At 43.5% G+C, this 24652-nt stretch overlaps 1 protein-coding gene across 2 annotated transcripts in view; it reads right to left on the bottom strand.

Moving 5' to 3' along the window:
• Positions 1–11726: 11726 nt before the first annotated feature.
• The window catches only part of Nost (Nostrin), a 49019-nt gene continuing 36093 nt past the window's right edge, over positions 11727–24652 (bottom strand). The window contains exons 2-12 of one of the 2 annotated variants that reach the window (XM_087349730.1): positions 23901–23986; positions 22433–22576; positions 21714–22014; positions 20839–20927; positions 20625–20760; positions 19174–19338; positions 18597–18749; positions 17899–18051; positions 16295–16406; positions 14704–14880; positions 11727–12351 (exon numbers count right to left, since the gene is read on the bottom strand). In XM_087349730.1, the coding sequence (XP_087205856.1) occupies positions 12245–12351; positions 14704–14880; positions 16295–16406; positions 17899–18051; positions 18597–18749; positions 19174–19338; positions 20625–20760; positions 20839–20927; positions 21714–22014; positions 22433–22576; positions 23901–23986 (1623 nt within the window). In that variant the 3' untranslated portion in view covers positions 11727–12244. Of the gene's footprint in view, positions 12352–14703; positions 14896–16294; positions 16407–17898; positions 18052–18596; positions 18750–19173; positions 19339–20624; positions 20761–20838; positions 20928–21713; positions 22015–22432; positions 22577–23900; positions 23987–24652 lie in introns of both variants that reach the window. The other variant, XM_022078886.2, reaches the window with a different exon arrangement.

The raw sequence follows: 24652 nt of genomic DNA, 5'->3' as shown, positions 1-24652 counted from the left end.
TCCCTTTCTCTGTAGGACGCGGTGTCTATCGGACACGCTCTCTGCAAGAAGTCACTTGTCCCAAGTCTTGAGAAGTTCCTTGTCTCAAGTCTTGAGAAGTTCCTTGTCTCAAGTCTTGAGAAGTCACTTGTCCCAAGTCTTGAGAAGTCACTTGTCCCAAGTCTTGAGAAGTCACTTGTCCCCAGTCTTGAGAAGTCACTTGTCCCAAGTGTTGAGAAGTCGCTTGTCACAAGTCTTGAGAAGTCGCTTGTCCCAAGTCTTGAGAAGTCCCTTGTCCCAAGTCTTGAGAAGTCGCTTGTCCCAAGTCTTGAGAAGTCCCTTGTCCCAAGTCCTTAGAAGTCTCTTGTCCCAAGTCGTGAGAAGTCTCTTGTCCCAAGTTTTGAGAAGTTCCTTGTCTCAAGTCTTGAGAAGTCACTTGTCCCAAGTCTTGAGTAGTCACTTGTCCCAAGTCTTGAGAAGTCACTTGTCCCAAGTCTTGAGAAGTCACTTGTCCCCAGTCTTGAGAAGTCACTTGTCCCAAGTGTTGAGAAGTCGCTTGTCCCAAGTCTTGAGAAGTCGCTTGTCCCAAGTCTTGAGAAGTCCCTTGTCCCAAGTCTTGAGAAGTCGCTTGTCCCAAGTCTTAAGAAGTCCCTTGTCCCAAGTCCTTAGAACTCTCTTGTCGCAAGTCGTGAGAAGTCTCTTGTCCCAAGTTTTGAGAAGTTCCTTGTTTCATGTCTTGAGAAGTCACTTGTCCCAAGTCTTGAGAAGTCACTTGTTCCAAGTCTTGAGAAGTCACTTGTCCCAAGTCTTGAGAAGTCTCTTGTCCCAAGACTTGAGAAGTCGCTTGTCCCAAGTCTTGAGAAGTCGCTTGTCCCAAGTCTTGAGAAGTCGCTTGTCCCAAGTCTTCAGAAGTCATTTGTCCCAAGTCTTGAGAAGTCACTTGTCCCGAGTCTTGAAAAGTCACTTGTCCCAAGTCTTGAGAAGTCACTTGTCCCAAGTCTTGAGAAGTCTCTTGTCCAAGTTTTGAGAAGTCTCTTGTCCCAAGTCTTGAGAATTCGCTTGTCCCAAGTCTTGAGAAGTCGCTCAGACTGTGTGAAATAGACACCCCGGCGGAGTCTAGTCCTGATAAGGATGAGCTAAGTCAAATTTAGAAGAAAAAATTTCAAATTTTTCGAAAAATCAAAAAACGCTGCAAACGCTCTGAAATGCGCAGAAAACTAAAAATTTTCCGAAAATTCGAAAGAAAATTAAAAGTTGAAAATTTTCAAAAATTCTTTGTTTTGTGCGCTTTTTGGACGATTTCCCACGTTTTTCGACTTTTCGAAAATTTTCGAAAAAATTGAAATTTCTCAAAGGGGTACCCCTTTGAAAATTTTCAAAAATTGTCGAAATTTTCAAAAAATTAAAAATGGCTGGAAATGGCGTGAAACGCGAAGAAAACTAAGAATTTTCGAAATATTCGACAAAAATTTTGAATTCAGAATTTTTCAAAAAATTTTGGTTTTGTGCGCCTTTTGGACGACGTCCTACGTTTTTAGATTTTTCGAAAAATTTTAGATTTTTGTCAAAATTTTCTCCACAATATCCAGGCCAGGACCGGTCTTTGCACGACTCGGTCACCGCCGATCCCTTTCTCTGTCGGACGCGGTGTCTATCGGACACGCTCTCTGCAAGAAGTCACTTGTCCCAAGTCTTGAGAAGTTCCTTGTCTCAAGTCTTGAGAAGTCACTTGTCCCAAGTCTTGAGAAGTCACTTGTCTCAAGTCTTGAGAAGTCACTTGTCCCAAGTCTTGAGAAGTCTCTTGTCCCAAGTCTTCAGAAGTCGCTTATCCCAAGACTTGAGAAGTCGCTTGTCCCAAGTCTTGAGAAGTTCCTTGTCTCAAGTCTTGAGAAGTCACTTGTCCCAAGTCTTGAGAAGTCACTTGACCCAAGTCTTGAGAAGTCTCTTGTCCCAAGTCTTGAGAAGTCCCTTGTCCCAAGTCTTGAGAAGTCACTTGTCCCAAGTCTTGAGAAGTCACTTGTCCCAAGTCTTGAGAAGTCACTTGTCCCCAGTCTTGAGAAGTCACTTGTCCCAAGTCTTGAGAAGTCACTTGTCCCAAGTTGCTGAGAAGTCGCTTGTCCCAAGTCTTGAGAAGTCGCTTGTCCCAAGTCTTGAGAAGTCCCTTGTCCCAAGTCTTGAGAAGTCGCTTGTCCCAAGTCTTGAGAAGTCCCTTGTCCCAAGTCCTTAGAAGTCTCTTGTCCCAAGTCGTGAGAAGTCTCTTGTCCCAAGTTTTGAGAAGTTCCTTGTCTCAAGTCTTGAGAAGTCACTTGTCCCAAGTCTTGAGAAGTCACTTGTCCCAAGTCTTGAGAAGTCACTTGTCCCAAGTCTTGAGAAGTCTCTTGTCCCAAGTCTTGAGAAGTCGCTTGTCCCAAGTCTTGAGAAGTCCCTTGTCCCAAGTCTTGAGAAGTCGCTTGTCCCAAGTCTTAAGAAGTCATTTGTCCCAAGTCTTGAGAAGTCACTTGTCCCGAGTCTTGAAAAGTCACTTGTCCCAAGTCTTGAGAAGTCACTTGTCCCAAGTCTTGAGAAGTCTCTTGTCTAAGTTTTGAGAAGTCTCTTGTCCCAAGTCTTGAGAAGTCCCTTTTCCCAAGTCTTGAGAAGTCACTTGTCCCAAGTCTTGAGATGTCACTTGTCCCAAGTCTTGAGAAGTCACTTGTCCCCAGTCTTGAGAAGTCACTTGTCCCAAGTCTTGAGAAGTCACTTGTCCCAAGTGTTGAGAAGTCGCTTGTCCCAAGTCTTGAGAAGTCGCTTGTCCCAAGTCTTGAGAAGTCCCTTGTCTCAAGTCTTGAGAAGTTGCTTGTCCCAAGTCTTGAGAAGTCCCTTGTCCCAAGTCCTGAGAAGTCTCTTGTCCCAAGTCGTGAGAAGTCTCTTGTCCCAAGTTTTGAGAAGTTCCTTGTCTCAAGTCTTGAGAAGTCACTTGTCACAATTCTTGAGAAGTCACTTGTCCCAAGTCTTGAGAAGTCACTTGTCCCAAGTCTTGAGAAGTCTCTTGTCCCAAGTCTTGAGAAGTCGCTTGTCCCAAGTCTTGAGAAGTCGCTTGTCCCAAGTTTTGAGAAGTTCCCTGTTTCATGTCTTGAGAAGTCTCTTGTCCCAAGTCTTGAGAAGTCCCTTGTCCCAAGTGTTGAGAAGTCACTTGTCCCAAGTCTTGAGAATTCACTTGTCCCAAGTCTTGAGAAGTCGCTCAGACTGTGAAATAGACAACCCGGCGGAGTCTTGTCCTGATAAGGATGAGCTAGGTCAAATTTAGAAGAAAAAATTTCAAATTTTTCGAAAAATCAAAAACGCTGCAAACGCTCTGAAAGGCGCACAAAACTAAAAATTTTCCGAAAATTCGAAAGAAAATTAAAAGTTGAAAATTTTCAAAAATTCTTTGTTTTGTGCGCTTTTTGGACGATTTCCCACGTTTTTCGACTTTTCGAAAATTTTCGAAAAAATTGAAATTTCTCAAAGGGGTACCCCTTTGAAAATTTTCAAAAATTATCGAAATTTTCAAAAAATTAAAAATGGCTGGAAATGGCGTGAAACGCGAAGAAAACTAAGAATTTTCGAAATATTCGCCAAAAATTTTGAATTCAGAATTTTTCAAAAAATTTTGGTTTTGTGCGCCTTTTGGACGACGTCCTACGTTTTTAGATTTTTCGAAAAATTTTAGATTTTTGTCAAAATTTTCTCCACAATATCCAGGCCAGGACCGGTCTTTGCACGACTCGGTCACCGCCGATCCCTTTCTCTGTCGGACGCGGTGTCTATCGGACTCGCTCTCTGCAAGAAGTCACTTGTCCCAAGTCTTGAGAAGTTCCTTGTCTCAAGTCTTGAGAAGTCACTTGTCCCAAGTCTTGAGAAGTCACTTGTCTCAAGTCTTGAGAAGTCACTTGTCCCAAGTCTTGAGAAGTCTCTTGTCCCAAGTCTTGAGAAGTCGCTTGTCCCAAGTCTTGAGAAGTCGCTTGTCCCAAGTCTTGAGAAGTTCCTTGTCTCAAGTCTTCAGAAGTCACTTGTCCCAAGTCTTGAGAAGTCACTTGTCCCAAGTCTTGGGAAGTCTCTTGTCCCAAGTCTTGAGAAGTCCCTTGTCCCAAGTCTTGAGAAGTCACTTGTCCCTAGTCTTGAGAAGTCACTTGTCCCAAGTCTTGAGAAGTCACTTGTCCCCAGTCTTGAGAAGTCACTTGTCCCAAGTCTTGAGAAGTCACTTGTCCCAAGTGTTGAGAATTCGCTTGTCCCAAGTCTTGAGAAGTCGCTTGTCCCAAGTCTTGAGAAGTCCCTTGTCTCAAGTCTTGAAAAGTTGCTTGTCCCAAGTCTTGAGAAGTCCCTTGTCCCAAGTCTTGAGAAGTCTCTTGTCCCAAGTCGTGAGAAGTCTCTTGTCCGAAGTTTTGAGAAGTTCCTTGTCTCAAGTCTTGAGAAGTCACTTGTCACAAGTCTTGAGAAGTCACTTGTCCCAAGTCTTGAGAAGTCACTTGTCCCAAGTCTTGAGAAGTCTCTTGTCCCAATTCTTGAGAAGTCGCTTGTCCCAAGTCTTGAGAAGTCGCTTGTCCCAAGTCTTGAGAAGTCACTTGTCCCAAGTCTTGAGAAGTCACTTGTCCCAAGTCTTGAGAAGTCACTTGTCCCAAGTCTTGAGAAGTCGCTTGTCCAAAGTCTTGAGAAGTCCCTTGTCTCAAGTCTTGAGAAGTCGCTTGTCCCAATTCTTGAGAAGTCCCTTGTCCCAAGTCCTGAGAAGTCTCTTGTCCCAAGTCGTGAGAAGTCTCTTGTCCCAAGTTTTGAGAAGTTCCTTGTCTCAAGTCTTGAGAAGTCACTTGTCCCAAGTCTTGAGAAGTCATTTGTCCCAAGTCTTGAGAAGTCACTTGTCCCGAGTCTTGAAAAGTCACTTGTCCCAAGTCTTGAGAAGTCGCTTGTCTCAAGTCTTGAGAAGTCACTTGTCACAAGCCTTGAGAAGTCACTTGTCCCAAGTCTTGAGAAGTCACTTGTCCCAAGTCTTGAGAATTCTCTTGTCCCAAGTCTTAAGAAGTCTCTTGTCCCAAGTCTTCAGAAGTCACTTGTCCCTAGTCTTGAGAAGTCACTTGTCCCAAGTCTTGAGAAGTCACTTGTCCCCAGTCTTGAGAAGTCACTTGTCCCAAGTCTTGAGAAGTCACTTGTCCCAAGTGTTGAGAAGTCGCTTGTCCCAAGTCTTGAGAAGTCGCTTGTCCCAAGTCTTGAGAAGTCCCTTGTCTCAAGTCTTGAGAAGTTGCTTGTCCCAAGTCTTGAGAAGTCCCTTGTCCCAAGTCCTGAGAAGACTCTTGTCCCAAGTCGTGAGAAGTCGCTTGTCCCAAGTTTTCAGAAGTCCCTTGTAACAAGCCTTGAGAAGTCACTTGTCCCAATCTTGAGAAGTCGCTTGTCCCAAGTCTTGAGAAGTCGCTTGTCCCAAGTCTTGAGAAGACGCTTTTACCAAGTCTTGAGAAGTCCCTTGTACCAAGTCTTCAGAAGTCACTTGTCCCAAGTCTTGAGAAGTCACTTGTCCCAAGTCTTGAGAAGTTCCTTGTCTCAAGTCTTGAGAAGTCACTTGTCCCAAGTCTTGAGAAGTTGCTTGTCCCAAGTCTTGTGAAGTCCCTTGTCCCAAGTGTTGAGAAGTCACTTGTCCCAGGTCTTGAGAAGTCACTTGTCCCAAGTCTTGAGAAGTCCCTTGTCCCAAGTCTTGAGAAGTCACTTGTCCCAAGTCTTGAGAAGTCGGTTGTCCCAAGTCTTGAGAAGTCGCTTGTCCCAAGTCTTGAAAAGTCGCTTGTCCCAAGTCTTGAGAAGTCCCTTGTCCCAAGTCTTTTGAAGTCGCTTGTCCCAAGTCTTGACAAGTCGCTTGTCCCAAGTCTTGAGTAGTTACTTGTCCCAAGTCTTGAGAAGTCTATTGTCCCAAGTCTTGAGAAGTTACTTGTCTCAAGTCTTGAGAAGTCGCTTGTCCCAAGTCTTGAGAAGTCACTTGTCCTAAGTCTTGAGAAGTCACTTGTCTCAAGACTTGGGACAAGTGTCTTTTCAAGACTTGGGACAAGTGACTTCTGAAGACTTGGTACAAGGGACTTCTCAAGACTTGGTAAAAGCGTCTTCTCAAGACTTGGGACAAGCGACTTCTCAAGACTTGGGACAAGGGACTTTTCAAGACTTGGGACAATCGACTTCCCAAGACTTGGGACAAGTGACTTCTCAAGACTTGGGACAAGCGACTTCTCAAGACTTGGGTCAAGTGATTTCTCAAGACATGGGACAAGTGACTTCTCAAGACTTGGGACAAGCGACTTCTCAAGACTTGGGGCAAGTGACTTCTCAAGACTTGGGACAAGCGACTTTTCAAGACATGGGACAAGTGACTTCTCAAGACTTGGGACAAGTGACTATTCAAGACTTGGGACAAATGACTTCTCAATACTTGGGACAAGCGACTTCTGAAGACTTGGGACAAGCGACTTCTCAGGACTTGGGACAAGTGACTTCTCAAGACTTGGGACAAGCGACTTCTGAAGACTTGGGACAAGTGACTTTTCAATACTTGGGACAAGCGACTTCTCAAGACTTGGGACAAGCGACTTCTCAATACTTTGGACAAGTGACTTCTCAAGACTTGGGACAAGAGACTTCTCAAAACTTGGGACAAGAGACTTCTCAAGACTTGGGACAAGTGACTTCTCAAGACTTGGGACAAGTGATTTCTCAAGACTTGGGACAAGTGACTTCTCAGGTCTTGGGGCAAGTGACTTCTCAAGACTTGGGGCAAGGGACTTCTCAATACTTGGGACAAGTGACTTTTCAAGACTTGGGAAAAGCGACTTCTCAAGACTTGGGACAAGTGACTTTTCAAGACTTGGGAAAAGCGACTTCTCAAGACTTGGGACAATTGACTTCTCGAGACTTGGGACAAGTGACTTTTCAAGACTTGGGACAAGCGACTTCTCAAGACGTGGGACAAGTGACTTCTCAAGACTTGGGACAAGCGACTTCTCAAGACTTGGGACAAGTGACTTTTCAAGACTTGGGACAAGTGACTTCTCAAGACTTGGGACAAATGACTTCTCAAGACGTGGGACAAGTGACTTCTCAAGTCTTGGGACAAGTGACTTCTCAAGACTTGTGGCAAGGGAATTCTCAATACTTGGGACAAGTGACTTTTCAAGACTTGGGAAAAGCGACTTCTCAAGACTTGGGACAAGTGACTTTTCAAGACTTGGGACAAGCGACTTCTCAAGACTTGGGACAAGTGACTTTTCAAGACTTGGGACAAGTGACTTCTCAAGACTTGGGACAAATGACTTCTCAAGACCTGGGACAAGCGACTTCTCAAGACTTGGGACAAGTGACTTTTCAAGACTTGGGACAAGCGACTTCTCAAGACGTGGGACAAGTGACTTCTCAAGACTTGGGACAAGAGACTTCTCAAAACTTGGGACAGGAGACTTCTCAAGACTTGGGACAAGTGACTTCTCAAGACTTGGGACAACTGACTTCTCAAGACTTGGGACATGTGTCTTCTCAAGACTTTGACATGGGACTTCTCAGGACTTGGGACATGTGACTTCTCACGACTTTGGACATGCGACTTCTCGCGAATTGGGGCATTGACTTCTCACGACTTGGGACATGCGACTTCTCACGACTTGGTACATGCGACTTCTCAAATTTCAAATTTAAAAAAAATGAAAAAATGATGGAAATACTCTGAAAAGCGCACAAAACCAAACATTTTTGAAAATTTTCGAAAAACTTTTGAAGGTGAAATGTTTCAATTTTTTGGTTTTGTGCGCTTTTTGGACAATTTCCAACATTTTTTGGTTTTTTTGAAAATTTTGAAATTTTCCAAAATTCCACCACCTGATGCCTTGCAGAACCGGTCTCTCTCGGACTGTTTCTGATGTACTGTCTTCGATGAATGCTGTCTTTGCCTGACTCGGATACTGCACGGACTGGTCTCGTGTATGACACGACTCTGACGTGCCGTCTCTGATAAGCCCAGGTGCGGCAGGTAACATGTAAGGCGGAGACACTCACCAGCAGAGACCGAGTCCTGCAGAGCCCGGTTGTTGCAGTCACCGAGGCGGGCAGCAAGCGGATGAGATAGAGGCCGAGTCCGGCGGAGACAGAGTGAGGCATTCACCTTGTTCATAGGCATCACTTGGGGAATGATTAGAAAATATATTCAAAATTGTCGAAATTTTCGTAAAATCAAAAAATTATTGAAAATGTCCGAATAGCACACGAAACTAAACAATTTTAAAAATTCCGACTTAAATTTTTTTCAAAAATTTGGAAACTTTCAGTTAATGCGTTATGACAGTCTAAGTTTTTCAAATTTTGGATAATTTATAAAATTTTAAAATATTTTTTCTAAATTTGACAACCCATCCGTCAGAACTAATCTGTGCTTGACTCAGTCTCTGCCTCACCCGGATTGCGCTTGAAATTTTCTTTGACTCAGCCGAGAATGGTGTGAATTTGTCTCTGCTTGATTCGGTATGTGCCTCACCCGGTCTCTCGATCCATGTCATTGCAGAGACGGCCTGGCAGATATCGAGTGATACAGAGAACGGATCTTGCAGAGACCGCGTCCGTCAGAGACATTGTGCGGCAGACCGTTTCATGCAGAGACCTGTTCTAGCAGAGATCGTGTGGGGAGAATTTTGAAACAAATTATAAATTTTTTCAAAATTTTCACAAATTAAAAATGTAGGAAAATGTCCCAAAAGCGCACTAAACTAAAAGAAGTTTGAAAAATTTCAACTTCTACGTTTTTTCGAATTTTTCGAAATTGTTTGGTTTTGTGCGCTTTTCGGACACTCTCCTCGGTCTCTGCACGAAGGTATCACCACCTTTTCGAAGATTTTTTGCCGGGTCAGGAGGCCTGCGTGATCAAATTACCCTTAGGACAATGCCGGCCGGAGCTTCGGTCACCCAAGCCGGACAGGTCTAAGGCGATGTGCCAGACTAGGAGTGATACCCTGGTCATCCAGGTTGGGGGTTGGGTGTAAGGCCTTTCACCTGGAAAAAAAAGCTATGTTACGAACAAATTAACTAAGCCTCGGACCAGTATGGACTCTTTGGCAATTAAAAACGATATGAGATTTGGAACTTGGAACATCAGGAGCCTCTATAAGGCTGGGGCGCTGAAATCAGTGAGTAGGGAATTAGAGAATTATAAGTTAGACTTAGTGGCTGTGCAGGAATTGCAATGGGAGGGGGAGTGCACGATCCCAGTGGACAATTTTACATTTTTCTATGGAAAGGGGAATGACAATCATCAGTTAGGGACGGGTTTTTATGTTCATAGCAGAATTAGGGCAGCAGTTAAGAGAGTAGAATTTGTTAGTGACCGGTTGGCTTACGTAATTTTGGAAGGACGTTGGTGCAACATCATTGTCCTTAATGTTCATGCCCAAACTGAGGACAAAAGCGATGATATCAAGGATAGCTTTTATGAAGAACTGGAATCAGTATTTGATACATTTGGCAAATATCACATGAAAATTCTGCTAGGAGATTTCAATGCAAAAATTGGGAGGGAGGATGTCTTCAAACCCACAAGAGGCAGCGAGAGTCTCCATGCACTTAGTAATGATAACGGTGTTAGAGCAGTGACCTTCGCTACGTCAAAAGATTTAATTGTAAAAAGTACAAAATTTCCACACCGTGATGTTCATAAATACGCTTGGACTTCTCCAGATGGCAGAACACACAATCAAACAGATCATGTGCTAGTAGATAAGAGAAGGCAGACAAATGTAATTGATGTGAGATCATTCAGAGGAGCAGATTGTGACACTGGTCATTATCTGGTGGTAGCGAAGTGAGGGAGATGCTTTCAGTAAGTAGACGAACTAAACAATATTTTGACAGAGAAAGATTTGATTTGATTTGAAAAAAGTAAGTGAGGGAGAGGCAACGGAACAATATCAAGTTGAAATTTCGAATAGTTTTCAAATTTTGGAGACAAATGAAGATAATGAAAGTGTGGACATCAACAGGGAGTGGGAGAATTTCAGAAACTGCATCAAAATTTCAACCAAAGAGAAACTAGGATACTACAGGTGAAAGCAAACTAAACCGTGGCTTGATGAACAATGTTCAAAATTAATAGATCGAAGGAAGCAAACAAAATTTCAATGGTTGCAGGACCCAAACAAAACAAATGCGGATAATCTATGTAACGTGAGACGTGAGGCTAGTAGAACCTTTAGGACTAAGAAAAGGGAATACCTGAAGGGCAAAATTGCTGAACTTGAGATAAATAATAAATCTCCAGGTATTGATCAAATTCCAGCAGAATTAATTAAATCAGGTGGCAAAGGGTTGCATATGAGAATCCATAGGATTATTCAGTTAATTTTGGATAAGGAAGAGATGCCACAAGAGTGGAAGGAATCCATAATTATTCCTATTCATAAGAAGGGGGACAAGACTGAGTGTGGTAATTACCGAGGAATATCGCTGCTATCAACCTCATACAAAATTCTATCGAAAATTCTTCTGACAAGATTAACTCCATATTTGAATGAAATTATTGGGAATCATCAGTGTGGGTTCAGACGAAACAGATCAACGATTGATCAGATCTTTTGCATTCGTCAGATACTAGAGAAAAAATGGGAGTTCGGTGGGACCGTACATCAATTGTTTACAGAATTCAAGAAAGCCTATGACTCTGTGAGGAGAGAAGTGTTATACAATATTCTCATTGAATTTGGTATACCAAAGAAGTGGGCGAGTCTAAAAAAAATGTGCTTAAATGAAACCTGTAGCAAAATTCATATAAGTAAATACTTATCTGATGCATTTTCCATCAAGAACGGTCTAAAACAAGGAGACGCTTTGTCTCCCTTGCTCTTTAACTTTGCGCTAGAATACGCCATCAATAAAGTCCAAGATAGGCAGGAGGGTTTGCTATTGAATGGGACACATCAGCTGTTGGCATTTGCTGATGTTAATTTGTTGGTATAAATACAATAAAGGGGAACACAAAGTTTTACTAGAGGCTAGTAGACAAGTGGGGCTGGAAGTAAATTAAGAAAAAACTGAGTACACGTTAGTATCTCATCATCAGCAGACAGGCGGGCAGAATTATCTTAGGGTGGCTAATAAATCCTTTGAAAGGGTTACAAAGTTCAAATACTTAGGAAGAAGAACAACAAATCAAAATGATACTCGTGAGGAAGTTAGGAGGAGACTAAATTCCGGAAATGCTTGCTACTTCTCAGTCCAAAATATTTTGTCTTCCCGTCTGATTTCTAAGAACCTGAAGATTAAAATATACAAAGCAATAATTCTGCCTGTTGTTTTGTATGGGTGCAAAACATGGTCTCTTACTCTGAGGGAGGAACACGGATTGCAGGTGTTTGAGAATCGGGTGTTGAGGAGGATATTTGGGCCTAAGAGGGAAGACGATGGGGCGTGGAGAAAACTGCATAATGATGAGCTTAAAAATCTGTACTCCTCTCCCAATATTGTCAGGGTGATTAAGTCGAGAAGAATGAGATGGGCGGGACATGTAGCGCGCATGGATGGGACAAGAGGTGTGCACCGGGTATTGGTTGGGAAACCTGAAGGGAAGAGACCGCTGGGGAGACCTAGACGTAGATGGGAGGATAATCTCAGGCGGGATCTATGGGAGATAGGAGTTGGAGGAAACTGGATTTTGTTGGCCCAGGACAGGGTCCGGTGGAGGGCGTTGGTTAATTCGGTGATGAACCTTCGGGTTCGGTAAGCCATCAAGTTAGTTAGTTATTCCTATTAATTGATATATTGTGACAAACAAGAGCAAAATATTTTAACACAACAATTCCAAGCTAAATACATTATAGAGTCATTAGCTTTGTATCCACTTTTAATATTACAAGTTTTAGAGAAACGAAAAAAAAAGACAAGATTCACTTGGTGTTATATATTTGGAATCCGAAGTGATAAATTATACACCAGATCCAGTACGTTGGCACTTTGAGCTCCAGACATTGACCCACTGGCATGTTGCACCATGCAACACGGTTATGTCCATAGCAGTTTCACCACACACGCGCGCAGTTTGCTTCCATCCATCTAAACACTCTGGACGGGGCAAATGCTCGATCTCAACGGAACAGAAGCACAAAACAAATATCACAAACAAACGGCACCTGTTCCGCCTAACATTTAAACCATTCACATGGCACCTCGTAACACCCTGTGTGCAAACCAACACCAAACAAAGTCCAATGGCTTCAAACAGCCTCTCTCGCATGACACATGATGGGCCAGGCTGTCAGTCTATCTCTTGCACGTACGTTGCAGGGAAGATGCCCACCACACCATTCAGTTCCCCAAGCCACCATCCATCCGCCTGTTTGCCGTGAATTCTGATAACATCACCTGTAATTATATTTCATAACGATAATTGTATTTTCAGTCAGCGTTAGGCTTTAGCAAAAACAAAGAGAACACCTTTCGCGAACGTCCATGTCTCTTATGGCTTTCAGCTAACCCATGCCAGTGCTGGCCCCTAAGAACTTATCCCAGCAGCTTGCGGTCCCACGGTTCTAACCCCCATCTTGGTTTCTCCCTCACCAGTCGTGTCCAACCCCTGGCTACCAAAATCCCATGTTACATCTCAACCGGGCCTTTACAACACTAGGATTTTCCCTCCAGGGACTTTAACACCCATGGGCTTAGACATCCCTGGGTTCCAGAATCACCGCTCCAAGGACTGCCCACCCTTGGAAAGCCCCATAGACCTTTTCACATTCTTGTTCCAAACCAGGGTTGCCACCTGAGAGGAATTATAAACCTGGCTTTCCCGAGCAATCTTACTGTCTGAGGCCAAGTCGTCTGCCCATTCTCCTCCTGGTGCTTTGCCCCTCAGGCTTCTTCTCTCGCGCATTGTAACCTAGGCTCTGCCTTTGCTGGGATTCCAAATTCCTGGGCTATGACAATTGCAGGTTACAGCACCCCAGGCTTGCCACACCATCTAGGCTTCTACTGTCAAGTGTAAGAGCACCTCTGGGGACTGCACCCCCTTTGATTAAAACCCAGAGACTTTACTACCCTGGCCCTTCCCAAGAATTCTGGCTTCATCAAGACATGACCCCTGCATTTGATGCTCCACCCAGGTCACCTTTCCTAACCGCTGCCAACCCTGGCATTCGCAATCCATAACTTCGTCTTTGCCGGGACTGGACACTCCTAAGAGGGGTCACGGGTGAGACCAACCCACGCTTAACACCATCAAGACTGCCTCACTAGCTTTGCCACTAAGAGGACCAGGTTGCCTCAGTGGCCTGCACACCACGAAGAACCCCCTAGGCTTTTCCCCACAAGCTTGTCCAAAATCAGGCTTGCCACACCTGCAGCTTCACCACCCAGATCATCCTCAAAATTCAGTTTTCTACTAATTAAGCATCTGTCACATCTTTCAGGCAAAGTGACTGGCCGTCTATCTCTTGTCCTACAAACAAAACCACGTACTTCTACAGAGACAGCGTTAAACAGTGTACGGCACGAAGAAAACGATTGAAATTCTAGCGTATTCCATAGGGCGCGCATTTCAAATTCTGCTATCAAAAGCATACAGATATCACAAGCGTTGCAATCCACGCGCAGACCCCGGAAGTGGCGTATATCTGTGTGGGTGGACAACCCCCTGTGTGAATAGTCAAGGTGGTTATTCCAACTTGTGATGGTGGAAGGCCAGATGAGATTAGCAGTCTCAGTTTTGCCAAGACCTAGGTCATCTGACTGGAGATAGCAGAACAGGAATTTCCAACCCAGTATGACGAAGGTCTAGGCAGGGGAGTGGAAGTCCTAAGGAAGCAAGTCTTGTGGCATTGCCCCAAATTCAGATAAGCCTTGGGAGTGGGAGTCCCTAAACTCACTTCACCACTCAGAGAAGCCCTGGGGTTGCATAGTTCCTAGTGGCAGCAGGAGGGTGTGACAGACAGACATCGATGGGTCCATAGGGTGTTCTGTGCTGATGCTAAAAAGTAAAAAACACCTAAAATGTGTGAATTTGGAGTAGTCTCCAATGGCACTATGTCCACACGTTTCGTCAAAAACCATTCAGACATTCTCTCGTTATAAACCATAAACAGACATCCTGAGAGATGACATCATCAAAAATGTCATGAACATACACAGAGCATCGTGGGTAACGGCATCACCATTGTCTAACCTCACGGACTTAAACATCCATCATGTTGATAATACATAAAATTAAATCCGTGGCGTAACAGCTCCAGAGAGCCAAAGCTGACTAGCTTGACTGCTGGCCTCACGTTCACATGCCTAAGCAGAGGTGAACGCTCATCGAACCAGATATAGGATGACGTGTGGTCAGCACGACGAACCCCCAGCCATTGCTAGCTTTCCCGACCGGACTACGCTACTCATTAGCTCTCCAATTTCCTCACGATGCTGGGTTGGCACCGGTCCCATACACCGGTCGAAAGCTCATGAGAAAATTTCTTCTCCCCCGAGACTCGAACCAGCGCCGGTCCGAAGCATGGCGCCTCAGACCGCGCGGCTACGGCGCGGGAATGTTGGTAATACCTACTGTAGGAAATTAAGAGGCATGAGCTTCAACTAGCTTCTAATGGCATAACCTCTTTCCCAAATTTAACGAACATCCAATCAGATACAGAACATGTAATTCATACGACAATTGATAGTTGCGAGCATAATCTTACCACAAGATGCACACACTCTACAGCTGACACGACGCTCACATACCTGGCTGCAAGTTGAGCTCATCGTATAAATTGGCCGTATACTCGTAGAGGGCCTGGCACCGTCCGATGCTCGGCACAGCATCCGCTGCTGGTGCGCTGGCACACTCTGAGATGACTGGACATTGAGTCAGCACACTGCTCTGATAATCCTTCTCGCTGCCCTGACTGGAGAACTCGTCTGCACACAGGCGTTCTGGTTAGCACAGCCACAACATAAACATCAACTCCCTTAGCTCCGGAGATCTACACACCCAAATATTTAACCCCATGAAATATGCAGAATAACACAAAGTCAGACCATCTTCTGCGTTGCTGTGCCCTGCAGTATTTAAGCTCTATGCCGATATGCGAGGGGAACGCACAGCAACAGGACGGAACTGACGAGTGTTGGTAGTGGTTGATTCGTACGGATCTGGGAAATGGTTAAGGTCACATGGTCTGACCAATGTCCGGCTATATCCCAACATTATTCATTTCAGCCCTGATGACAGAGGCAGTATGTTCCTCTGAAGCCTTGACCCTTTTCAAAATATTACGCATGACAACAAGCCAGACTACATCTATATTCACAATGCCTTGAAAACCTCAAGGTCAATATTCTCAGTTCCTAATTAAACTAGTTAATTGTCGTCCCCTTCATGTGCGTACTTAAGAATAATTTAATTAAAAAATACAGGAAGGCCAGTATCGTACCTTGTAACTGATGAATCATATATGTACGTGTCACCTGGACCAAGTGTCTTTTTGCCATTGCCTTCTTCTGTGTGTGAATGGAGTAATTGCTGGGATGCCACGGAGGAAAACTCCGTGTTGCCTAGACCACGGCCTTGCCCAACACAAGTTAAAAATTCGGGCACTGCCGGGAATCGAACCCGAGACCCCCAGGATTACAAGACCAGCGTTCTAACCGCTAGACCACCGTGGCGGCTAATGTTCTATTATTCTCATATTATTCCTTGAGACAGACTGGACTATGGAGAGTGTTCGTGTGCTTGTGCAAATCTGTATTACCGCACCACACCCAAGAGGTATGATTCGGACAGAAGTAATCTCACAGTGATGTGTTAAATTTTTATGCTCTACCAATTATGGGGGGGGGGGGGGGGGGGGGGGTAATGAGTATAAACTTCTTTTGGTAAAACCTACAATTGAATTAAAGACGCAGTGGTACGTAAGTAGATTAAAATGTTAAATATCTAAATTACAGTACGTGATCAGTCAACAAAACCTAGTGTTAAAAAAAAAAAAAAAACTGTCAAGTCGCCAGCTTATGACACTCTCCACAGATTGCTGGGTGTCAGCTGGTTGGGAAAGGGGTATCTATATCCCCTAAACGTTTAAAAATTTAAAATTAAAAAAAATTAACAAGGAATTATACCAAATATTAATAATTAACATTAATATTTGTTTTACAAAAATGTATTCTTCTATCAAGAGTAAAGAAGACAGAATTAAACAGAATGTGGCTTAGACGTAAGCAAATCTCCCCCCCCCCTTGTAAAAATTCCTGGCAGCACCCATGGTGTCTCCTTTCCACAAAGTAATGCAGATTTTTGGCTGGAGCCGCAATTAATGATTCTGCGACAACTCACCGAAGTCACTGTCTGGCTGCACTGAGTTCCCATCGGCTGTGCCTCTGTCTGTCCAGTCAGGGGAGTCTCCAGCTAACCTGTCCAACGATTCCTCCCTCACCCACGGAGGGACCTGCAAGATGGCATCCATTCATTTATTCTCTACTCATTATAAAGCTTTCGCAATTACGTTTTCCCATCTCTTACCCTCATTATGACAACCATTTTCTTAAAACTCTTTTTTTAGTCTAAGTATTAGATAAAGCTGCTACGTAAATTTTAAGCTCAAAAGGATTTGTTTCCTCTTTCTACTCATTAGTGATATCTGGTGGAGAATTTAATAACTTCTTAATGCGTTAATAAATCAACGACATACGAGCAGTTTTCTCGTAACACGCACGCTCCATTTGCAGAATTACGCGTGTTAATATCAAATGATGTAAAATTTGAATTAAAATGGTAAGAAATCTGAAGTAACAGTCCGTCTAAATATGATCAGGAGAGATTCAAATGACAACTACTGTGTCTACCATCATCATCTTCCTTTCATGGATTAGCCGAATCACCTCTTAGACCACTCAGGAAATTTAAGCATAGATTGAAGAATAATATTAAAATGGACATAAAAGCAGTAAGTAGCGAGGATGTCAACTAGATTCAATGGGATCAGGATACAGTCAAGTATTGAAAACTTTCGGTCACAATAAAGAACCTTCGGCTTATATAAAATGTTGTTGCAGGTTGAGTCGTGACTGTCCGACCTAAACAGGACCAAAGGACGGCCACGTAACCAAAAATGTCAGATATTACAGAAGACCCAACAAAAAATATGGGGTAAATATCCAACTCAATTTACAATATTATTAAATTACAAAGAAAATACAATGTGGCATCAGATGAAAAAACTCTCAGAAACAAAGATTATATTTAACATAATGTAAATTTGTAAATAAAAGATTTTTTTTTAAGATATTGGTAATGGCTATGGCTTCAGAGCCTCCTTTCTTTTCTCTGTGGAAACGTCATCCCAGTGCCTGGACAGTAAAATGGAGAGTTCCGACATGGCATGTCAGATGAAATGGAAAATCAGATAACTTAAGGTTCGACAATCAAGACTCTACTGCAGTTACAATCCATTCTTCTTCTTCTTCTTCTTTATTACGCCGTCTCCTTTACCGGAAGTTGGCGACATATTATGAACAGCATCCTTCCATCCTTTTCTCGGACTGGGACCTGTTCATATACGTTCTTGGCAGATGATCCAGAAGTGGTTTGCCATTGCCTTCTTCTGTGTGTGAATGGAGTAATTGTTGGGATGCCACGGAGGAAAACTCCGTGTTGCCTAGACCACGGCCTTGCCCAACACAAGTTATAAATTCGGGCACCGCCGGGAATCGAACCAGAGGCCCCAGGATTACAAGGCCAGCGTTCTAACCGCTAGACCACCGTCGCTACAATCCATTAGGTCGTCATATTCTACGGTTTCCTGTGGTGAAATATCTTTATTGACCAAGCTGTTTTATATTATCAACCGATATTGCGAAAGTCATAAAATGGTTTAAAGTACAAGTTGAGTGCAATTGTGCCTCATTACACAAAATGTGAAGTATGTAAAAGCTTCATACCTTGAGCACGCTCTGCTGAAGACCCTGTCTGTCCCGTGTCACTTGTATGTGGGAAGCCAGTGGATGTCCGCCCCTCGCCCGCCCATCCAGCTCTGCTAGAGCACTCTGCACCTTGTATCTCATTGCCTCCAGGTAAGTAAGCATCGACCGCATCTGTCATAATAACCAAGGGGCAAAGTTAAGTGTGAAACTATTACGAGGCAATGTGGCATGACATTTTTCAGCTCGGAGCGCATTACGTCTGACAAAGACTACTGGAGAGACAACCTTGAGGCTAAGATATAAGGTGAGGCGAATTGGCATCAAGAAAATATTTGAACATTGGGATTTTCTTCCATAAATACACGATACATCATACAATCACTAGATTTGTAGAACTTCTTAAAAATGAGAAAATTACAATCTGTACTGACGGAGAAACAGACTCTAAAAAAAGAAATTGTGATTTTTGATGGCATTTACACGTGATATTCGACATTCCTTTCTTCAATATGTCATAAGTTTATTTTTAACTAAATACTTTAAAAACATATCCTCCATCATAAATTTGCATTTCTGTAAATATTATTAATGAAGAAGTAAGAAAGCAAAGGTGTGACATAATTTCTGCAGAAATTATAATAAAGCAGACAAGAATATTTTAAAATGACATTACGGCTTCTATCTCCTCCTTTCTCCTCTGTGACTCACACACTCACATGATGCAATTTTTCTGTGACGTTCTGCTGTGAGTCTTCGGCACCAAACGTAGGTGTCTGCTGGAGGGCACGTGCCAAGTTCTCGACGCCCTGCTTGCCTCGTCGCTCTCGGTCCAAGTCTTGTCGTATCAACTGCAGTAACTTCACCAGTGCCTGCAAATCATTCCAACATCAAGAGTAGCTTGTCACCCTCATGATGGAGGCAGCAAGGACCTCTGAAACGTCGGTGAACTTATACCAGTGAGCCGGCGTAGCTCAGGCGGTATAGTGACTGGCTACGGACTGGACGACCGGGGTTCGATCCCCGACGGGGGCAGAGGATTTTTCCTCTAGCCTCTGCGTCCAGACCGGCTCTGGGGCCCACCCAGCCTCCTCTGCAATGGGTACCAGGGGTCTTTTCCTGGGGGTAAAGCACGGCCAGGACGTGATGCTGACCACTCACCCCCCATCTAGTGCCAAGGTTAAGAATTAATAGGAGCTGTACCTCCTCTCACCCCAAGCGCCTGTATGGCACGTAGTGGGACAAACTTTACTTTATGGCTCAGTACAGCTGTAAGTTTCATCCTGAAATACGTACCTGCCGTCTGCGGTCCCTGTTCATGGCGAGAGTAATGTGTTCCGCATAGAAATCAGGCAGAAGCTGCTCAGGAATGGGCTGACCTGTGCCTTTGATGGACACAACTGTCTGGATGTCACGTGCCACATCGCAACACTCTATTGGTTCCCGCAGTCGCTCCACACTCTGTAACGCAAACTCATTATGAGATATGAGGTATTTACAGCTGTAAAAGGGTGGATTGCGGTCTTTGGGGTAATGATATTGTGTAGTCTAAGCGTAGAAGACTACAGATAACATTAATTCACAATGGAAATAGCCACAGAGAAATTTGTCTATCCTGCCTTCGCATATCGACTTATGCTCCACGACTAAGAACTAGCATAAGTTGGCAAGGATTATACAGGATAAATAAGCTGTAGAAAGATCTTAAAATGTCTACTCCCATTCAAGCTTTGCAGTCTTTATGGTGAGGTTAATAAGAAATATACAGCAATAATTATACTAGCACTATTCCTAAAAAGAAAGGTGAAAATACTTTGAGGTTATGTACAACAGTTCTAGCATATTTTTAACAGTCTTCTTTCGCATTTTGAAGAAAAAAATACCAGTATTATGCAAGAAAGCACTGAATTCAGTCCAATCCTATGCTTAGTTTCCACTAATATCGATTTTTAACTACATTAAAATCACCAAATTTCGAAGTTTTCGCACCAGTCATGTACCTATGAGAAATAGTTCGTACAAAATCCGTACGAACAGTTTCCATACAAAATACTCATTTCGTAACTTTGAAACGGTTTTGATATGTGTTCTTTCCTCAAAATAAAAAAAAACCAAGCTAATAAACCTTGATATTTATGGCTCTTATTTTAATTATGACGACTTTTTCCACATCCTATTGTCATCTGACTGTCTTATGGATCCATGGAATGTAAATAAATTATTATATTATATTATTATTTAGAAGTAGATATGCTTATAACAGTTTTTAAGCAAGTTCCAAAGGAAAAAGTTACAAAAATGTAGCAATTAGCTTGAAGATTTTTATCTTCATAATCAACCGCTGTGAAAACCTCAAATCTTGAAGCTATTAGCTTATCTGTTCATATGCAGGAACTCAAGTGTCACTGAACATATTTTTACAAAATTTGATACTGGAGAGTCTGGAGACTCTCGCTGAAATGCAACGACAATTACAGGCACTTTCATAAAGGCCTAGATGTTGAAAGTGACTTGGTAGGGAATTCGCACACCGGAATGTCCTCCAGGGGAATCCCGAGTCAGAGGAAATTTGTTGAGCAGTATCGCACACAGCGCATAGAGATGAATGAACAGACAGACAGGCTCTCCCAAGTATGAGTTAGTCTTATGCATGTAATTCAAAGAAAATTTTTTTGAGAAGTCTTCGATCTTAATCGATGTTTGTTACTCCTGATTAACGACAGAGGACTGGCAACGAAATGCCTCACCTGAACAACTTTTGGTCCCATTTCCTGAACGTGATTGAGGTAACAGAATGCCAGGTCTTTCAGTTGCTGCAGGCGCTGTTCCTCCAGTGCCTGAAAGCAGTGACTGCCGCGGATCACGGCCGTCTCCCACTCCAACCTGCAACACGCGACCGTCATCAGACACCAGGTATCAACCCAGTCTGAGCGCTTCGCGCGCGCACGGGTTGTCACTTACCTCGCTCGTTCCGCCCTCATGCTGAACGTGTAGTACTCCACGTCCGCCTTCTTCACGGCCTCCTCTGCTTTCCGACGTTTCGACTCCAGCTGAAAACGAGAGACCCCTAGCTTCAATACTCGGTTGATTGTATACTTGGCTTGTCAAAGAACAGCCCACCCTAAGGTTCATCACCGGTTCACAAAAGCCCACCACCAGACTCGGTAATGAGCTGGATGACAGTCTTCTTCTGGGGCATTTCCCCATGTAATTTACTGATATTTCAGAGGTGATCGCAGCCTCCAACATCAGGACAATGATTGAGGCACCAAGCACCTCAGAAGCAACTCCAGTTTCATTCTCAATTTATTTTTAATGTAGTTTGATTAAATGACAAATACTGTAGCTGTAATTTTAAGTAATAATATATAATTTATTTAAATTTGCAGTAAGTGAAGTTTTGAACATGCATTTTAATTAAAAAATAATTTTGTTGTGCCACGTTACAAAGCCTGGAGTGCCCCATCTTGGGGATATTTCCTAATTCCAGTATCATATTCTTTTCACTTTGTTCTGTTACGTAAATTATAACCATCTAAACATATCCGGGGCGGGGGGGGGGGGGGTTTAAGTAGTATGTCAGGATGCCATTTCTTCCTCCCAGAAGTCAAAGATCCAGGACATGGTGACGAAATTTTGAAGTTTTGTTTAAATAATGACCAAATGAGAGACTCAAGTCAAGTTCATTCATATCCGGAAAAACCAGCGTCAACGCATTCGAAGGTAAACATTACAGGAAGACCCAGGGGAGCTGTAATATCGATCCACCTTCCCCGTCATTGCTTTTCACTCGCTGTCATGAATTCAGATCTCTTTTTGCTCAGGTAGCAGCTTACCTTGGTGGTCTCCTTGTCCTTTGCACCTTGCTGCTGCCCTCCTGTCCCGACTAGATGGAGGTGTGTCGTGGATGAGGCACGCCCTAACCTCACATCCAACATGGCATCCTGCAACTTCTCGTTCTCCCGTGAACACAGGAAGCTCTGTTTCTTGCTTTTACTCTCTGCTGACCGCCATTCACTCAGACTCTTTCCTGTCTTGTCCACGGCCGACTCGACTGACTTCCGGATCCGGTGCTGAGCTTCCACCAATTGCCGCAATGGTTTCACCACCTCCTCGCTCAGCGCCGACGCAAATGCCCTGCAATCAGACCTCAGCCTCTTCATGGTTATGTCCCAAGAGTGTGCGGTTGAAATGTGGTAGAAAAGTGGTTATGGTTGTGGTTGAGGGAAAATTATAACTCTTTCATCTTTTTATTGTAATACATGTATAAATTACAATGAAACTCAGCTGTTAGTTTTCAAAAGCAACAAATCCATTAGAATAAGCACATCAACCGGTTATTGTTTAAAATACAATGTTCTCAAATTCCAGGTAGCGTTTCATTCACAGGAATGGTTTTAACAGGGGAAACACGTCGTAATGTGTTTTACACATGCCTCAAGAGATTATCGTGTTGGTTGCTTGGTGTTCAGTGAATTAATGAAGCAGAAATTCTCAAAACTTCCCCAGGATTGAACCTACAAGCATCTGTCGTGAAACCGAGCTCCTTCCTTACCTGTGAATCTCACTCTGTACCTCCATCTGCGCGCCTGCGCGCTGCCAAGCCTGGTTCACGGTTCCCACCGAGTCCTTGGAGGCCTTCAACAGCTTTCCGGACAGTTTGCTCAGGCTCTTGGCGTACTGGGACTCTGCCTCTGATCTGTGACACCAGAGACATCGGGTTGAAGACATTAAGCAGCACACTGTCGGTTCGTTAGCGAGTCTCAACGCTCGGGGCGAGCGACGTGTCTCGATTTTCTCCTTTCTCATTCGGGGGACGGGGGCGTCTCGCTTTGTTTAACGCATTCATTTGAATTTCACTATCAATTACGAAAAACCACATTCCCACCCCTTCCTATTCTAATCTAAATCCTAAACAATCTGAATTAATAAAAAAAATATTTTAACAATCTGCGAAAAAGAATTTATATACATAACGCGTAGCTCAGTCGGTATAGTGACTGGCTGTGGACTGGACGACCTGGGTTCGATCCCCGACGGGGGCTGAGGATTTTTTTTTTCCTCTATCCCCTGCGTCCAGACCGGCTCTGGGGCCCACCCAGCCTCCTGTCCAATGGGTACCGGGTTCTTTCCCTGGCGAGGCGTGATACTGACCACTCAGACCCATCTAGTGCCGAGGTCAGGAATGAAAAGCTATACTTCCTCTCCGCCCAAGCGCCTACTTGGCGTATAATGAGACAGCTTTATTAACTTGCCTTTTTAAAGTGAAATAATTTGTGAATTATATAAATGGGAGTAATTTTCTTACTGAATAAAAGTCATCGCGGAAAGGGTTGACTGACAGGTTGCAGGTCGTTATGCAACCTCGTTTGCCGATGTCCGGCGGAGCGGGTCAGCGAACGGTAAATCGGCGCGAGTGGCGAATGTTGACGATCCTTTAAATTAGTATTTCAATCCCGTCCCTACTTTCATATAAACGCTCTGCTCAAGGGGTCGGAAAGTCACAGCTCACGCGCCACACGTGGCCCCTCCGCCTCACAAAAAGCACAGTTACATCTGTCATCAAAATTGATACAATGGGAGGACCAGGCATTCTTTGATTGTTCAGAGACGCCTTTTTAAATTCGACAATTTGTACAGCGAAGATGGCTGCCTTCTGTGTTTCTTCTCCAGGACAAATACCCTGAGGTTGGAGGCAGCAAACACCTCTGAAACGTCGGTAAACTTGTACCAGACTGCACGGCGCAACGACCCTAAAGACAATGCCTCAGCGCCTTGAGAACCTGAAGTCTCATGTTGGACAGTGTCAGATGGTAGGATGACGACAGAGGGAAGTGGTCGTGGCTTATTTAAGACCCTGGAACCAGGTCTGCCTATGGTTGTATAGGAAAACTATGAACAACATTAGTCATGACGACTAATCTCCGGGCCAATATTCGAACCCGGGACCTTCCAGTTCAAAGAAAGCAAGAAATGGCATGACCTGGACAGTGACAGTCTATCGCCTGCACGATTTTAATTACCTTTCCTGCAGAATGGAGCTGAGGTCCTTACAGAAATCTCCGCCCTGCTTAATGTAACGACGTAGCTCTTCAAACCCGTTCTGCCCCTGAAACATTCAACACATTCAGTATTTTAATGCGTGATTCCTTATGGATGAGATAAAGCTCTGCGAAATATATAAATTTATTTGTCAATTATCAGTTCAATTTATAAACACTTGGATCTTCGTATCTTGTAAAAATAAAAGCAAGTCTGTGTACAGCATACAGAAAAATATTCCGTCTTTTCAAACCATTTCCCTTGTGTATGTGTGTGAATTACAGTTGTCCAATAACCTTTTATACACTAATAACATCATGACACTATTATGTTAAACGAAAACCAGGTGCTTAACCACCAAATACTTCTGGTAAGTGAGAGTTGCGTTCAACTTTATCAGCGAATGCAATATAAAATGGATTGTGTCAGATTGGGTCAGAGACATGTAACTGAGAATCAGAGAGAATTTTCATTACTCAAATATAAATTAAACAGAAATAAAAAAAAAACAGAACTTCGAATTCGGAAAACTAGTTCAGTTCCCTTACCATTCATATTCTCTCATAAAAATTACTCTTCAACATTCCATTTCGCGCTCACAGCGAAATTTAAAAGATATTTATTGACTCTACTGCTCTCTGAACATCTACCACACAACTACATAAAATCTAACCATATCACTGTGCAAATTTTATCAATTAAAATCGATTATTCTGACCCTCCGTTACCTACT

The sequence above is a fragment of the Zootermopsis nevadensis genome, unplaced genomic scaffold, assembly GCF_977971745.1.
Source record: "Zootermopsis nevadensis isolate Lab colony 2312 unplaced genomic scaffold, Znev_1.0 Znev_ptg000016l, whole genome shotgun sequence".
Lineage (NCBI taxonomy): Eukaryota > Metazoa > Arthropoda > Insecta > Blattodea > Termopsidae > Zootermopsis > Zootermopsis nevadensis.
Note: the sequence above shows the minus strand (reverse complement) of the source record. Positions and strands in the feature narration are given on the sequence as shown.